This window comes from Hyla sarda, chromosome 7 (assembly GCF_029499605.1).
Source record: "Hyla sarda isolate aHylSar1 chromosome 7, aHylSar1.hap1, whole genome shotgun sequence".
Taxonomy (NCBI): domain Eukaryota; kingdom Metazoa; phylum Chordata; class Amphibia; order Anura; family Hylidae; genus Hyla; species Hyla sarda.
Genome location: NC_079195.1, coordinates 174,039,240 through 174,057,388, shown reverse-complemented (window position 1 = coordinate 174,057,388; position 18,149 = coordinate 174,039,240). Strand labels below are relative to the sequence as shown.

Here is an 18,149-nt window from a genome sequence, read left to right as displayed (position 1 = left end):
GGGTGTGTCCTTTCTACCCTTTTGTATGTGTCAGGCGTACTGCGGTTATGCTGCAGTCTTCTGGAGTGACCTTTCCTATACTCAGATCCTGGGGATCCAGCTGGGTTCTCATCGGTTCTCCCTCCATTCCCGTTCTGACGGGATGTCTCTTAGGTCTGGTCTATTACTGTTGGTCCCCTTATGGTGCCCTGTCCTGCGTGGCTGCGGTGTGCCTTCTTTTCAGGTGGCTTTCAGTTTCCTTCAGCCTTGGTGATGGTTCAGATCTTGGTCAATTGTAGCGGCCCGGCCCCCGACTCCTCCGCTATCCCATTCGTCGTGCAGTATTTCTGTTCTGCGCTCCTTATGGCCGTTTTTCGCCAGGGGAGTTTTTTTTTTCGTGGACATCGGTTTCCCCTTTTTTCCTAGGGTTTCTTGTCTCTCTATGTGACCCAGGTGTCTTGGGTCTCTACAGAGGATGGACCTTTCTTTTGAGTCCTGGTCCATCTCCTTGAATGGGAGTCCTTCCGGGAGCTCTTTTTTCGGGGGCCGGTGTGTCTTCGACCTGGGGGCTCGTATGCAGGCCTTGCGGACATGCGAGTTCGGTCTTGGGACTGGTTGTTTTTTTCCCACCCTGAGGGACTGCTTTGGTACGTCCCATCAGTTAGGTGTCCCCCAATGAAGAGCGACCGCAAAAAGGAGATTTTTTTTGTACTCACCATAAAATCTCTTTCTCGTAGCCTTCATTGGGGGACACCGCACCCACCCATTTCTTTGTCTTTATGTTTTCTTGGGTTCTCCAGAATTCCTTTCTAGGGTCTTTCTGACGTACTTCCTCGTGAGCTTCTCCTACTGCTTTGTGACTAAACTGGTTGCCTCACTGCAGGTGGGTGGGTATATCCTGCCAGGGAGGACCCGACTTTTCTTTTTTCTAGTGTCAGCGCCTCCTAGTGGCAAGAGCATATACCCATCAGTTAGGTGTCCCCCAATGAAGGCTACGAGAGAGAGATTTTACGGTGAGTACAAAAAAGAGTACTCACTCTTTTTAAAGCCTCAGGTATGAGGCTTTAAATACATAAAATGGCACCAAATCCAGGTGAGCTGGTGACATCATGTAAGATGGGTGCCGGGACCAGGTGTGGACCGGGCACTAGAGATCAACATTATCAAGCATTTTCAATAAAGGAGCATGAAAACCACGTAAAACATGGAAAAAATATATAGGTATAGTCTTTTTCAGGAGTATTAAGGTGTTTAAACAGAACCGCAAAAAATGTCCGTTGTGGCGACCAATCCGGGAGCTGCCGGTGTCCGTGGGGCCAATCAGGAGGCAGTAGGAGGAGGCTGTCATCGCTGTGCAGGGTTGCCGCAGTGGGAAATGAATGGAGACGAGCCTCTTGAAGCTGATGGTTGCTCGCTGTGGGATGGTATGGGGGTGACCAATCCGCAACGTGGCGTACATGGCTGTGTACAGTTACGTTGTAATAGGAGAAATTCCGTTTGGGGATGTCGTTCAAACATGGGCATGGGGATAGTAGGCTGGATTCTGATTGGCTGTCCGTGATGTCGAGTGAGCCAACCCGACTTATGGGTTCGGGTATAAAGTCTTAGCTGCCGGTGGCGGTAGAATGTCTTTTAAAAATTCCAGCCAATCACTGCTGGGCTGATCCGGGCGGCAGCCAATCAGGGTTGAGAAGTGTATATCCTCTACGGGTGATTCCTAGAAGCATCGGTGGCAAATAAATTTTGAAGAATACGACCAATTGCTGCTGGGCAGGTCCGGGTGGCGACCAATCTTGGAGAAGGACGTATTGTGGTGGCCAATCGGGAAGAAGGAAGTCTTGTAGCGCTGTCAGGATGCCGGTGTCAGACATTAACATCGTCCGGTCGGGCTGTCATCCGATCTGGTGGTCATCTGGGTCCGGATCTTGCTTGGAATTTTGACGTTTTCATAGAAGAGCTGTGAGACCTGTAAGGGAAGGAAGAGGTAGAGGGGAAGGGGAGTGACAGGTGGCTTCTGCGGCGGCTTGGTGTCATCTTGTCCCGCAGTGAGGAGGCATCTGGTGCGGTTGTCACGATGTCGTTGAGACCTTTTAGCTGGTCTTTTGCTGGCATCGGTGAGGCAGGTGGGCTAGCATTTGGACACCAGTGGGTGTTGGTGTGAATTTAAGTGACGTTTTCGATGTACTCATTCAAACCCGAAGGTGTCAAAGTTTTAAGGGTAAAAATCCAGAAATGTTCCCGTTTACTCAGCATTGCGAAGCGGTGGGCTGTGTCAGCGGAGATGTGTTCAATAGGTGTGATGGTGTGGCACCTGAAATCACTGTTGTGCTTTTCTGCTGCATGCCTGGAGACACTGTGGAGTTGGTACCCCTTGGTGATTTTGGATCGGTGCTAATTGATCCGCTTATTCAGTGGCTGGATGGTACGCCCGACGTACTGAAGACCACAGGGGCACTGAAGGAGGTAGATCACGTAGGAGGTGCTGCAGTTGATGAAGCTCTTGATGGGGTAAGTGATGTTGGTAATCCTGCAGGTGAATTGGGTGCATTTGTTCGCAAGGTTGTAGCAGCATTTGCAGAGGGGTTTATTTCACTTGTAGGAGCCGGTGACAGGTGGGGTGTCAAGCAGGGTAGTTTTTCTTTGGTGCTTCAGGGGTGCTAAAATGTCCCGTGGACAGATTTATATTGGTCAGACATCTAGGAAGATTAAAATTAGGCTGAGTGAACATGAGTGCCATCAGAAATGCTCATAAAGAAGAAACAGGAAGGAAAATTAGAAATTTTGAGACTAGGCTTTCTAGGCATTTTGTTAAACAGAATCGCCAAATTAGTGAACTTGGATGATTTTAGAGGAGGTACAAGGTAGTGGAAGGTGAAAAGAAAACGTATGTATCCAGAAGACTTCCCGTTGGGGAAGTAGAGTGCTTTATATCCCCCCCAAAAAAACTTGTAATTTTAATGTATTTGTGTAAAAATATACTGCTCCTAATAGAAAGCAAAAAGAAGCAAAAAACTAAAGATCATTTCAGAACATAATTTTGTATGTTTTCTTCACTCTTCTGCAACTTTTCTGCACAAAAAAAACTCAGTTGAGAGTTTTTGAAAGTGCCCTAAAAAAAAGCAATTTTGTAAGCCAGGTCTGGCCTGGCTTAGGTTTGCTACTTTTTGGTGGGGTTTGTGACTTTTTTTTTAATACCTCTGTGCAACATTCACACTTTATAAATCCGTGACCACTGCAAAGTGAAAACTGAAAGTTGCTTAGTTGCTTGGCTGTTTGGTACTTTCGGCATACCCACAAAAGTCGCAAATAAAAGTGCTTAGGTGCACGTGTGACATTTTGTTCACACGGTGTAAGGGGGGGGAAAAAAAACACTCAATGCATTGATTAATCTCCTCCATTATGGTTCCAGGAAGTATAGTTTATTCTTTACATCAGTGTTTTCCAAATAGTGTGTCTCCACCTGTTGCAAAACTACACTCTACAACTTGTAGTTATGCAACAGCTGGAGACACACTGTTTGGAAAACACCTCTTTACAGATATCAATTTTCCAGTATGCTTTGCGTATCAATTCCTTACAGTTTTCAAGATTGTTTATAATAATAAAAAAGTGTTCTGCTCATTTAATAGGCACACAGGTAACAAATGATGTAGTTCACTGGAGCGCACTGAGTTGCCAGCAACTCTGTTATTATTCTGTACCTGAAAAACATTACCTAAAAATCCACATTGTTCATATGTTAATCTTTTTACTTTGTCCTGCAGTTTAATGGTATAAATTTAAGAAGTGCCACAGAGCAGCAAGCACGTCTGATCATTGGACAGCAGTGTGATACCATCACAATTCTGGCCCAGTACAACCCTCACATGTGCCAGCCACTTCATTCACGCTCCAGGTATAATGTGCAGTCATGTTTTCTGGTCATTACTACCAGTCTTTTTCCTTTCCTGCAGGTTTGCATGTTTTTCTCTGCTTTTTTTTTTGTGTTACCAGCTCACGTCTGGATACTAGTACTACTCATTCTACACCTCACAGCAGTGGTGCAGCAACACCCGACAATCATTCCGTCATAGATACTGTGAGTGAGCAAGATGAGGGAACCATGACTCCACCATCAAAAGAAACCACACCGAGTACAAGCCCTCGCAGCTCACTTAGGTGATTTTTTTTTTTTCTTTTTTTGCAGTAATGCTGTTAATTAATAATTTTTAAATACCATATTTAGCTGGGTATATCATGCACTGGTCTATAACATGAACCTTAATTTTTTTTTAACCAAAATATCCTTGTTAAAATGAGGGTGCGTGTTGGTGCGTGTATACCCCGATAAACTCTTTCTGGCCCCGCAGAAGCCCAAGGAGAGGTAGATATTGAAAGCTGGAGATGTGGAGGGCATCGGCTGGCGGCAGCGGGACTCTGGCCAAGCAGAAGCCACTGCAGTACATGATCTAAAGCAGCCTTTTTAAATCATTGAACCGAAGCGGCTTCTGTGGGGCCAGAAAGAGTTTATCGGCGTATAACACGCAGATAGACTTTAAAGGGGTACTCCGCCCCTGGCATCTTATCCCCTATCCAAAGGATAGGGGATAAGATGTCAGATCGCTGGGGTCCCGCTGCTGGGGACCCCGGGGATCGCCGCTGCGGCACCCCGCCATCATTACTGTGCAAGGCGAGTTCGCTCTGTGCGTAATGACGGGCGATACAGGGGCCTGAGCAGTGTGACGTCATGGCTCCGCCCCTCATGACATCACGGCCCGTCCCCTTAATGCAAGTCTATGGCAGGGGGCGTGACGACCGCCACGCCCCCTCCCATAGACTTGTATTGACGGGGGCGGGCCGTGACATCATGGGTGGCGGAGTCGTGGCGTAACGATGCTCCGGTCCCTGTATTGCCCGTCATTATGTGCAGAGCGATCTCGGTCTGCGCAGTAATGATGGCGGGGTGCTGCAGCAGCGATCCCCGGGGTCCCCAGCAGCGGGACCCCGGCGATATGACATCTTATCCCCTATCCTTTGGATAGGGGATAAGATGTCTAGGGGCGGAGTACCCCTTTAAGCAAAACATTTTAGTTTAAAACATGCGTGTTGTACGCCTTCATACATTCTTCTTTGGGGGGGCCTAAGTTATTTCACTGGTTTCTCTTACAGGACACCAGTGGATGGCACGAAGAAACACTCAGAGATCCGCATAGTCACCCTCACTAAATCTCCTGTGGAGCTGGGAATGCAGATCTGTGGAGGGAACCTGCATGGGATATATGTGTTGGATTTAGATGAAGATAATGCATCTGGTGGACTGGAGGGGCTGCTGACAGGAGACTTCATTATAGATGTATGAAGGATGTGAATCATTTAAAATCTGTTTAATTTTATGATTCAGCTAGTTTCTAATGATAATGGAATATGGGGGTTTCCCCTCTGTTATCTGCATGTTTTTTTTCTCTGGTAACACCTATAAACATCAAAAGTTAAGGTCAGTCTGGTCCTCGGTGCGGAGACCCCCACTGATTAGGTGAAGAAGGGTAAAGCGAGACATGCAGTCTGACTCCTTACAGGAGACAGGCTCCATTATAGTCTATGGCACCTGTGTCATGCATTAAGTTCTGAGCTGGGGAGTGAAGTTCGCTACCGATCACTTCACTCAGCCATAACTAACAATCATTGTTGGTCTTGGCACTGAGACCATGACCAATCATAAATTTTGACACATCTGTGCAGCATGTCAAAAGTTAACTTAAATGACAGTAACACTTTAAGAACCAGAAATGCTTGAATTATGTTTCTTGTCATCTTTTATTACTACTTAGTTTTTTTTTTTTTGTATTTTTTTGGTATTTACATGTTTCATATAGTTCTTTGATTTCATGATCTCCTTCTTTAGTATGGCTCTGTTGATTTGAGGAACAAAACAGCAGAAGAAGCCTACCTAGAGATGCTAAAACCAACAGAAAATGTTAAGGTGAAGGTGCAGCAAAAATTGGACGAGTTCAACAAAATCAAAGACCAGCCTGGTGATGGATTTTATGTAAGGTCAGTCCCTTTTATAAGTTATAAAGGAATTTTACAGGACCTAAACATTGATATCATGTTCAGGTTTTTAATTCTAATTATTGACAAAGCCAGGAATGGGTTTGAAAAGAGCTGACATCTGTCTTTCCTTTGTGTGATCTCCATTTATAATCTTGTTTGTGGCTTTGTATTAATTGCAATTAAAAAACTGAACATGTGAACACACCCTGAAGCCACTTATGGGGATTTATATTACTCTAATCGCGCCTGCTCATCCATGAAGATCCATGAAATGACATGTCAATAGCCCTTTTGTCACCAGTTGAAAAAGTGAAGCAGCTGAGAAAAAAGTTCAAGAAGCACAATTTATCAAGATGTAGCTGGTGACTTCTATGAATTCAACCAGAATAGACAAAGCTTTATCATTTAACAACAATTTGTTCATTTACAGAGCACTTTATGACCGACAAGCCGAAAATTCTCAGGAGTTGAGTTTCAAGAAGGATGATATATTATATGTAGATGACACGCTCCCTCAAGGAGCATTTGGTACATGGATGGGTTGGCAGCTTGATGAGAATGCACAGAAACTGGAGAGGGGCCAAATTCCCAGCAAATACATGTAAGTATCAAAATGGTCATAAAACGTGTAAACCAACCCTGTGCCTTGCATTAAAAGATTTAGGCCCTATAAGATTTTGACATTTCCTAAGAAATACTATGTTCTCTTCCTTAAATGGGTACTCCGGTGGAAAACATATATATATATATTTTTTAACTCAACTGGTGCCAGAAAGTTAAACAAATTTGTAAATTACTTTACCCTTCCAGTACTTTTTAGCAGCTGTATGCTACAGAGAAAATTATTTTATTTTTGAATTTCTCTTTTGTCTTGTCCACAGTGCTCTCTGCTGACACCTGATGCCTGTTATCAGGAACTGTCCAGAGCAAGAGAAAATCCTCATTGCAAACCTATGCTGCTCTGGACAGTTCCTGACACGGACAGAGGTGTCAGCAGAAAGCACTGTGGACAAGACAAAAAAGTTATTAAAAAATAAAAGAATTTCCTCTGCAGCCTACATGCGCTAAAAAGTACTGGAAGGATTAAGATTTTTTTAATAGAAGTGATTTACAAATCTGTCTAACTTTCTGGCACCAGTTGATTTAAATTTTTTTTTTCCATGGGAGTACCCTTTTAAGCTACTTAAACATATATATATACAGTGCTGCTAGTTTAATCCTCCATTCATATCAAGGGCTCTTCCCTGGAAGTTGCAAGCTAGTTTATAGAAATACATACAACTACAGTATATTGCTAATGTACAGCCAACCTACTGGTCTGCTAGTAGAAAATGTACAGTGAGACAAAAGCCTTGATCTATTCAAATGTGTAAGAGAGAAGAAGACACATTTTACCACAGCGACCAATCAGAGCTCAGCTCTCACTCTACCATAGTTTGACGGGAAACTGTGAGTTGCGATTGGTCTCTGTTTTTCTCTCACACATTTTAAAGAGTACCTGTCACCAAACTAAACTTTTACTATATTGTTCCTTATGTAATCATAAGACACTTTGCTATTAAATTGCTGTTAAAATTCTCAACCTTTATATTTTTTTTAAGGTGAAAAAACAGCCACTAGGTGGCTCTGTTCTGTTCCCTGCACAAGTCAAACAGTTAGTTTGGTCTCCTCCCAGGCTAGCAGGAGACCAAACTCAGTCGGGGCATGGTGAGGCACAGCTTTTGCAGGCTTCAGTGATGTTGCGCCCGTTGGGGAGCACCCACTTTCTCCTCCTGGGAGCTCACACAATGTGAGCAAGGGGAAAGCTATGATACAGAGATTTTTAAAGCTAGGAAAACTTTATTTAAGGGCAGGAGGGGTGTTAGGAGTAGTTGGGAATATAATTTGAGTTTTCTCTATCGGCTCCATTGGGGGACACAGAACCTTGGGTATATGCTGCTGTCTCTAGGAGGCGTGACACTATGGTAACCAAAAAGTTGGCTCCTCCCAGCAGGATATACCCGCCTCCAGGCCACTGAGCAATTCAGTTTTTGCTTAGTGTCTTAAGGAGGTGGACATGGTCTGGTGTTCTCTAGACCAGGTCTCATATTTTTTATTTTCTTAGGTTTGGGGAATGTGTTAGTTCTTTATTCCTTTTTTATTTATGTTTTCAGGTGGGGACTCAGGAACGCAATGTTCACTGTTTCCCCATTGCGAGAGGTGGCAGGCATCTTGGATGTACTGTTAACCCCCTCTCGCCAACAGTCAGCGCTTGGGGTTGTACCTCATGGGTCCGGGTCCCCCTACCTCCCTGTTCGCCTCGCTATGAGCTTGGCTTGCCGCAGGTGAAAATTCTTTAGGTAAGTTCTTCAGCGTGAGGTGAGTATCTTTTTCTCCCTAGGTCTTGCAACAGCTGGAGACCCTCTGTTTTTTTGGCCCTATCCTGCAGATGCTGGGGCTGGCCTTGAGAAATTGTTTCCTGCAGAGGGATTGTTTTTTATTATTGGGGGAACAGTGGCTGCACAGTAAGGGGGCACTTTATTTAAATATGTGTTTCTTAGTACACGCGCCGCAGGTTTCTCCCTACAGGCGGCTTGCAATTTTTTTACTTTCGGCTTCGGCAGCCGCGGCTGCCAATGGCTCTCCGTCCCCGGGCGCACAGAGCTCACTACAGGCGGCGTGTGCGCTCGGGGTTCGGAGCAGGCGCCATTACAGAGTGAGTCCTGCTGTATTGTTTGGCAGCCCGGCGGACGTTAGCTCCGCCCACCTGGCCACATAAGCGCCTCAGCAGCGCGAAAAGGCCACCAATCAGCGCTGTGCGCGCATTCGGGCCGTGCAGGGACCAATCGCAGAGCTCCTTGCCCTGACACGGCCTTTTCCTCCTATTTGCCGGCTTCTTTTCTCTCTCCCCTCAGCAACAGCAGCTGCCTTTGGACACAGACACTGGGTTAGACTGTTCATTTTTGGCTATGTCCGTGCCCAGAACTGTTCTTCCCTCTAAGCAGATATCGGGAATATTAGTTACATATTACGCTTGTAAAGCTGCTCTGCAAAAATGTCAGGTTCTGCTGAACCCACTTGTTCGTCTGCTCCCCCAGACCCTCCTGCAATTTCTAACCGGCCCTCTAGAAGGTCCCGTTCCCCTTCTCCCTACGTTTCGCTTAAGCGTAATAGGGGTGTCTCCTCTGACTCGTCCCCGAAGTCTTCTGGTAGACACGGGCGTTCCTCTCGCAGGTCTCGCCCAACCACTTCTTCAGGCCACACGCGTCACTCTTCCAGAGGATGTTCCCGTGGTCGCCGCTCTGGCTCTCCTGAGCCACGTACCAGGTCGGAGTCTCCCTCTTCCAGGGCCGCCTCCACTCGTTCGCACTCTCCTGGAGAGCTAGCGGCCGAGGATTCCGATTCGGCATCCGATTCGGAGGACCGTTCGGACTCAGTGGACACGGTGAACTCATTGGTTATGGCCATAAGAGACACCTTTAACCTAGAGGACCCAGGAACTTCGGACGCAGACCCAGAAGTATCCTTTCATCGTGCCGGACCGGCACCCAAAGTGTTCAGCTCTCACGCTGAATTTGAGGCCATTCTAGAATCTGCCTGGAAGCACCCTGAGAGGAAGTTTCAGCGACTAAAGAAAGTCCAAGCGCGATATCCTATCGCCAAGGACCTTGTCTCCAAAGTGACTTCCTCTCCATCGGTGGATCCTCCGGTTTCCCGCCTCTCTAAAGCTACTACTTTGCCGCTGGTGGATGCAGCTGCCTTCAAGGATTCTGCAGACAAAAAGGTTGAGTTGGTAGCGAAGTATGCCTTTGAAGCAGCGGGTTCTTTCCTGCTTCCTGCCTTCGCCTCCACCTGAATGTCTAAGGCCCTCTCGGTTTGGCATTCTCAACTCCGTCAGGCCATTCTTTCAGGTTCTCCCCCGGAAGAACTGTCTGCTCTGACCCTCCAATCTTCCAAGTTTCCTGTGTTCTGCTTCCTTGCGCTCAGCTCGCTGCGCTGCCTTTGCCACCGGTAATCTAGTGGCCCTCCGTCATTCCATTTGGCTTAAAACTTGGAACGCGGACGCTGAGATTCCTTTTACTGGTTCCCGTCTTTTTGGCAAGCACCTGGATGAGATTATCTCTGAGGCGACGGGGCAAGAGCTCTTTATTACCTCAAAACAAGTCTTCTTCCTTTCTGTGATTTCAGACGTCTGGCCCCTCTAAAGGGTCTAACCAGGCGCCTCCACGGGACAAGAAGGTTCCCTTTTTCAAGGCCCGTCCCTCGTGGAAGTCGGACACCAACCATCCCGACCGTTTTGCGGCCAAAGAGGGCATCCGCAAACCCACTTCTGCATGAAGGGAGGCCCCCACCCGCAGCTTTTTCTCGGATGGGAGGTCGTCTCTTGCTTTTTCGAGACGTTTGGACCACTCACATTCAGGACTCCTGGGTCAGGGACTTGGTGTCCAACAGATACCGGATAGAATTTGCCTCCCTTCCGATTGTTTTTTCCAGTCCCATGCTCCCCGATCTCCCTCGTTTGCGAGGGGATTTCGGGATGCTCTTCAGTCCCTTCTCGTCCAGGGTGTGATTGTCCCAATTCCTTCAAGGGAACGCTTTCGGGGTTTTTATTCCAATCTTTTCGTGGTTCCCAAGAAAAACGGTGCTGTGCGGCCAATCCTGGATCTCAAACGTCTCAGCCACCATCTTCTTATCCGCCATTTCCGAATGGAATCTCTCCATTCGGTGGTGGCATCTATGGATCAAGGGGAGTTTCTTTCCTCGGTGGACATCAAGGATGCCTACCTCCACGTTCCTATTTTTCTCGGACACCAGCTGTACCTCCGCTTTGCGGTTCCGGAAGGTCATTACCAATTTGTGGCTCTCCCCTTCGGTCTGGCCAAAGCGCCAAGAGTCTTTACCAAGATTCTGGCACCTGTGGTAGCTCTGTTACGGTCAAAAGGGGTCTCAGTGATACCCTACTTGGACGACCTTCTCATCAAAGCCCCCACCAGAGCCCAGACTCTGGAGAATGTGAACCTCACTCTTCAGACCTTATGTCGCTTCGGGTGGATGGTCAACCGAGACAAGTCAGTTCTCTCCCCCACCCAGTCTCTGGTCTTCTTTGGGCTTCAGTTCGACTCTGCCTAGGCTCGGATTCGCCTTCCGCCGGACAAACGTCTGGCCCTCTTGTCGGGAGTCCGCTCCCTCCGGATACCATCCCTGGTCACCATCCCTTCTTGCATGGAAGCCCTGGGTCGGATGGGGGCAGCCATGGAGGCCGTACCCTTTGCGCAGTTTCATTACCGTCCTCTTCAGCTGGCGATTCTTGCACGATGGGACAGGTCCCCTCTCTCTCTCTCTCTCGATCGCAAGATTGTTCTCCCTCTCCGGACTCATCGGTCTCGGTGCTGGTGGCTCTGCTCCCCCTTCTTCTTCTTCTTCAGGGGCGTTCGTTCCTCCCCCTCCACTGGCAGGTGGTCACGACGGATGCCAGCCTGTCGGGCTGGGGGGTGTTTTCAGGGATCAGACGGTTCAAGGCCTCTGGCCTCCCCAAGCAGCCCTTCTTTCCATAAACATTCTGGAACTGAGGGCGATTTATCTTTGTCTGAAGCATTGGGAGTCCCTGCTTCTGGGCCACCCTGTCCGTGTCCAGTCAGACAACGCCACGGCTGTGGCATACATCAATCGGCAGGGCGGCACTCGCAGCTCAGCGGCCATGGCCGAGGTGTCATAGATCCTCCTCTGGGCGGAACAGGTAGTTCCAGCCATTTTGGTTATTCACATTCCGGGAGTGCTCAATTGGGAAGCGTATTTCCTCAGTCGGTCGTCAGCCGACCCCACAGAGTGGTCTCTTCTTCCGGAGGTGTTCGCGCAGATCTGCAACCTCTGGGGGACCCCAGACCTGGATCTCTTCGCGTCTCGACACAACCGGAAAGTTCCTCGTTTGTGTCAAAGTCCAGGGACCCCTGGCTCTAGCCACGGATGCCTTAGTGATTCCGTGGTCGGGCTTTGTCCTGCCCTATCTGTTCCCTCCTCTCCCTCTCCTTCCCAGGGTTCTGAGGAAGCTCAAGGCGGAAGGAGTCCATGCCATTCTGGTGGCTCCAGACTGGCCTCGAAGGGCATGGTACGCCGACGTGGTCTGGCTTCTGGAGGACGTTCCTCTGCGTCCAGATCTACAGTCACAGGGTCCCCTTTGCCACCCCAATTTACAGTCGCTGCATTTGACGGTGTGGCGGTTGAGACCGCAGTTCTAAGGGCCCGCGGCTTCTCTTCCCAGGTAATTCGCACCATGCTCAGGGCTCGCAAGCCCTCCTCTGCGAAAATTTACCACCGTACCTGGCAGTCCTACCTTCGTTGGTGCGAAGCTCAATCTTTTTCTCCAGTTACCTTTTCTGTGCCCCGTCTCCTCTCCTTTTTACAGTCAGGGTTGGAACAAGGGCTGGCTCTCAGCTCCCTTAAGGGTCAGGTTTTGGTCCTTTCCATTCTCTTTCAGCGTCCTCTGGCTTCCAACTAGTATGTCCGGACCTTCCTTCAGGGCGTAGCACACGCTGTCCCTCCTTATTGGTCCCCTTCTCCCCCTTGGGACTTGAACTTGTTCTAGGCGCTCTCCAGGGCGTACCTTTTGAGCCTCTTGGGGAGCTTCCCCTTCGCCTCCTATCCTGGAAGGTGGCTTTTCTTATAGCTATTACCTCCATTAGGAGAGTATCTGAACTGGCAGCTCTCTCCTGCCACTCTCCTTTCCTGATAGTTCATCAGGACAAGGTTGTTTCCGACCAGATCCGTCTTTCTTGCCTTAAGCCGTTTCGGCTTTATATCTCAACGAGGACATCGTCCTTCCGTCCTTTTGTCCTGCTCCTTCTCATCCCAGGGAGCGCCTGCTCCACAAATTGGATGTGGTACGAGCTGTTCGGACTTATCTTTCCGTCACCTCTTCCTTTCGTCAGTGCGATTCTTTTTTTCGTCCTTACGGAAGGCCGTCGGAAAGGACAGCTGGCTTCTAAGGCCACCATTTCTCGTGGATCCGATGTGCTATTTCGGAAGCTTACTGCTGCAAGGGGAGGACCCCACCCTTCAGGGTTTTGGTTCATTCCACTCGCTCTGTGGGAGCATCCTGGGCTCTCCGAAACAAGGCCTCGGCCTTGCTGATCTGTAAAGCGGCCGCTTGGTCGTCTTTGCACACTTTTTCGAGATTCTACCAGGTTCATACTTTCGCATCAGCTGATGCTAGTCTGGACCGTAAGGTGTTGCAGGCGGCGGTGGTACAGCCGACTGGCTGACTTTTTTTTTTTTCTCTGCCCACCCAAGGGACATCCCAAGGTTCTGTGTCCCCCAATGGAGCCGATAGAGAAAGATTTTACGGTAAGTCTAAAAAATCTCCTTTTCTCTAAGGATCCATTGGGGGACACAGCTCCCGCCCTTTTTCTGGGGTTCCTTTTCGGTTATCTGTCCGAGGGAGTGTTCAGTTATTGTTTCTTCTGGTTCTCGGACAGTTCATGGTTTTCTTCCTTTGACCTGTCTGTCTCCTCCTATTGCTCTGAGACTAAACTGAATTGCTCAGTGGCCTGGAGGCGGGTATATCCTGCTGAGAGAAGCAGACTTTTTGGTTACCATAGTGTCGAGCCTCCTAGAGACAGCAGCATATACCCAAGGTTCTGTGTCCCCCAATGGATCCTTCGAGAGAGATTTTACGGTAAGTCTAAAAAATCTCCTTATTTTAGAAAATGTGGTTTGATGACAGGTACTCTTTAATAAATTAGGGCAAATGTGCATACATATAAAACCATGTTCATTAGTAATCTATTGAGATTTAGTACCTCAGCTGTAGTGACCAAAATGCAGTTTAACAAATGAAGCAATTGTGTTACGGGCGCAAAACCTGATGATTCATTTCTACCACATTTTGATGCTTTTTTATTATTCACATTTCTATAAGATAAATTTTGGCATCGAAAGTTCACTCCTACACAGCACTCATTTTTATTTACGCATGGGAAACCTAAGAGAATGGGTTGTTGACGTATCCCTCCAAACTCACTGATTTTTATGTGCCATGTCTAAATGTTTTTGTAAAATAGATATTTTAGACATTCAATAAACAAAATGCTTTTTCACACCATAATGACCAATACAAGTAAACCTGTATGCCCCTGAAAGACCTGGCCTGTTTTTTCAAATCAAGGATGTCCGACTTTATTAGAGAATAACTCTGGTAATGTTTTGCCAGTCACAATAATGACAGCTTTTTTTGTCACAAGTTTTCCTTCATGTACATAGTAAAAGTAAGCAGATATAATTTTTTAATTTTTTTTTTACAATGCAAAATATCATGAAATGTAAGAACAAATTAAGATGTTTTGCTATTTTAACACTAACAGGTTGCATATATTTATACTTTCTGACCAAATTGTTTATGTAACATATACTTTCAGACCATAGTTTTTTGGCAGGAATTATAACAGTCAGTGTTAAAAATTTCGAAATTAGCTTTTTTTCACAAATGCATCATTTGTGGGACATATTTTTTGTACATCGCTTTTGATGTTGAAAGAAATGCACCCTATATTTTATTGAGCTGCTGGGCCTCTGTTTGGAAATACCCCCGTTTAGGCCATATTTGGTTCCTTGGCCGTGTGGTAGGACCCAGAAGAAGAGGAGCGCCATTTGGCTTTCAGGGCATCATTTTAGGCTGAATGGATTATAGGCCACACTTCATGCCTGCAAAGGGTTTTAGCTGTCAGAATCATACAGAACCCCCACAAGTGACCCCATTTTGGAAACTACACCCCCTAAAGTATTCACCTAGACTCAAAAGGGAGTACTTTTGAGTCCTTTTTGTGTGGCTGGAATAGTTACAAAGTCAGTGGAAAAATGAAAATATTTATTTTCACAAATGCATTTGTGGGACATCTTTTTTGTATATTCGGTAATACCCCCGCTTAGGCCATATTTGGTTGCATGGCCACATGGTGGGACCCAAAAGGATGCCCCCGGCAGTCACAAGGGCAAGATCACTGCTGCGGCTGGATAGCTCAGTGTGTCTGCTCATGACTGCCAGCGGGAAATCCCCCGCTATGAGTGGACGCACAAAGCTACCCAGCTGCAGTAGGGAGCTCATTATTGTGACTGCTGGCAGGCATCCACAGCATGTAATATACTGCAAATGTGCATCATGTGATCCTACATATTATTGCATTTTTATTTTTCAGTATATTTATTTAATAAATGTATTTAATCTTTTTTTAACACTTTTTTACATTTTTTTTAAACTTCTAGGGGGAGATTCATCATTCAAAGTGTACCCTACTCTTTTTTTTTTTTTTTTTTACTTTTACCGACGTTTTTCTGTCTAACTTTTTCCGTTGTAGCGTGTAATTTATGATAAGTGTGTACTGTAGATGATGAATTCCCCGCCGCTTTGCACGGGCGGGAAAGGCTCTAGCTTACGAGGTTCTGTACGTGTACTTTTGGTTGGTGTACTTAAGCAAATGGAAATCGGGGTTTACGCAATTTTTTGAGACTTATTCTAAAAGACGCTTATGATAAATAAGGGTGCACTGCATGTCTAAATCGGAGAAATAGGTGCACTGCTACTCAAAAAAGTTGCACAAATGTCGCTAATATTACATGACTGCGCCATCACAGCGCCAATGATAGACGGAAAATAACGTCTATATTGAATGATAAATCTCCCCCATTGTTTTTACACTTTTATTTTATATTATTTTTTTACATTTTTTTTAATACTTTGGAATACTGGGAATTCCAAAGCATTGCAGTGATATGCTGCCTGCTAGTTTTACACTGGCAGGCAGCATATCAGGACCTGGCACGTCATGACAGGCAATAACTGGGGCAGACTTGGGGGTCCTTGTTAAGACCCCCAGCTGCCCAGGTAACTAGCAGCACCCCGCCATCATTGCAGGGTGCTACAGGAGAGAGACAGAGGGAGCCCTTACTTCTGTCCAGGACCGATCACGCTGTGGGGTGCTACAGGGAAGACGGAGGGAGCTCCCTCACTCTGTCAAAAAACTTGCAGCCCGCGGTCACTTCCAACCGCGGCTGTAAGGCCGGAACCGAAGATCCTGGCAGTGAGGCAGGGTCCCGGCTGTGTGTTAAAGCCCAGTCCCTGCCGCCATCTTGTGGGTGCACTGGGCAGCACCCACGAGAACCATGGATGTGAATGCTTGTCCTTGTGCGGGAACTTGCATCCTGCCTGGACGTGTATACATGTCCATGGTCTTTAACGTGTTAACCACTCTGTGTGATTTTTGGCTTTTGTTTGGAAATTTATTCTACATGCTGTTTATTTATTGAGAATATTGTTTTGGTTTTCTTTTATTAAAATTTTAGGATGGAACAAGAATTTTCCCGGCGTCTCAGCGTTTCTGAAGTAAGAGATGAAGGTGGTGCAGCAAAAACTCTGTCTGCAGCTGCTAGGCGTTCCTTTTTTCGCAGGAAAAATAAACACAAGCGGAGTGGATCTCGAGATGGCAAGGAGCTTCAAGGATTGGACACAATTAGCACAGATTCTATCCCCTTCCTTGACGGTGAGGGAAATATAAGAAAAAATTTAACACCTTAAGGACTTGGTTTTTGCACTTTAGTTTTTTCCTCCTCATCTTCTAAATATAACGCGTTCAATTTTGCACCTACATACCCATATAAGGGCTTTTTTTTTTGCGTCACCAACTGTACTTTGTAATGACATTACTTATTTTATAACATAATCTCCGTCGAAAAAAAATTTTTGGGGGGGCGTGAAATGAAAAGAAAAACGCCATTTTGCAACTTTTTAGGGCTTCCGTTTCTACGCTTTTCTGTAAAAAATGACACATTATCTTTATTCTGTAGGTTCATACGGTTACAGTAATACCCAATTTCTGTAGGTTTTATTTTACTACTTTAAAAAAATTATAACTACATTCACCAAAATTTGTATGTTTAAAATTGTCATCTTCTGACCCCTATAACTTTATTTTTCCATGTATAGGGCTATATGAGGACTTATTTTTTGCGCCATGGTCTTTAGTTTTTATCGGTACCCTTTTTTGGTTTGATGGGACTCTTTGATAGCTTTTTATAAAAAATGTTATGGTATATGAAGTGACCAAAAATTTACAATTTTGGACTTTGGTATTTTTTTTTATGTATACGCCATCGACCATGCGGTTTAGCTAACATTATATTTTAATAGTTCGGACATGTACGCATGCGGCGGTACCACATATGATTTTTTTTTTTATTACATTATTTTATTTAACAAATAGGAAAAGGGGGGTGATTAAAATTTTTATTGGGGGGGGGGGGGCGGGTTTGGGAGCTTATTTACATTGGAGTAGTAGATCGCCGATCGGATGATAAGGAGGCAGGTGAGGACCCTCCCATCATCCAGTAAGCTGATCGGGACATCGCGATTCTGTCGCGATAGTCCCGATCAGGTCCACTGAGCTGCCAGGATAGTTTCACTTTCAGTTTAGATGCCGCGATCAACTATGATCGTGGCGTCTAAAGGGTTAATTCCGAGCATCGGCCTGATCGGCGGTGCCCGGCATTAGCCATGGGTCCTGGCTGCCCGTAGCAACCAGGACCCACGGGGTGTAACCCATTCTCTGCTCGTGAGAATGATTTAAACCCAGTTAGCGTACAGGTACGTCCTCACTCCTTAAGGGGTCGGGGGCATACCTGTACACCCTGTGTCCTTAAGGGGTTAAGGACCAGAGCATTTTTTGCACATCTGACCAATGTCACTTTAAGCATTAATAACTCTGGGATGCTTTTACTTATGAATGTAATACCGAGATTTTTTTGTTACATATTCTACTTTATTATAGTGGTAAATTTTCGTCGATACTTGCATCATTTCTTGGTGAAAAATTCCAAAATTTCATGATTAGAAAATTTAGCATTTTTCTAACTTTGAAGCTCTCTGCTTGTGAGGAAAATAGACATACCAAATAAATTATATACTTATTCACATACACAATATGCCTACTTTATGTTGGCATCATAAAGTTAACATGTTTTTACTTTTGGAAGACATCAGAGGGCTTCAAAGTTCAGCAGCAGTTTTCCAATTTTTCACAATTTTTTAAATCGGAATTTTTCAGAGACCAGTTCAGTTTTGAAGTGGATTTGAGAGGTCATCATATTAGAAATTCCCCATAAGTTACCCCATTATA

General features: G+C 46.0%; 1 protein-coding gene across 3 annotated transcripts in view; it reads left to right on the top strand.

The window, feature by feature from the left end:
• The window catches only part of DLG5 (discs large MAGUK scaffold protein 5), a 215,643-nt gene extending 199,076 nt beyond the window's left edge, over positions 1 to 16,567 (top strand). For all 3 annotated transcript variants that reach the window (XM_056531348.1, XM_056531346.1, XM_056531347.1), the window contains 6 exons: positions 3,744 to 3,874; positions 3,973 to 4,137; positions 5,128 to 5,311; positions 5,861 to 6,009; positions 6,440 to 6,610; positions 16,321 to 16,567. In XM_056531348.1, coding sequence (XP_056387323.1) covers positions 3,744 to 3,874; positions 3,973 to 4,137; positions 5,128 to 5,311; positions 5,861 to 6,009; positions 6,440 to 6,610; positions 16,321 to 16,552 — 1,032 coding nt within the window. In that variant the 3' untranslated portion in view covers positions 16,553 to 16,567. The remainder of the gene's footprint in view (positions 1 to 3,743; positions 3,875 to 3,972; positions 4,138 to 5,127; positions 5,312 to 5,860; positions 6,010 to 6,439; positions 6,611 to 16,320) is intronic.
• The last annotated feature ends 1,582 nt before the right edge of the window (positions 16,568 to 18,149 follow it).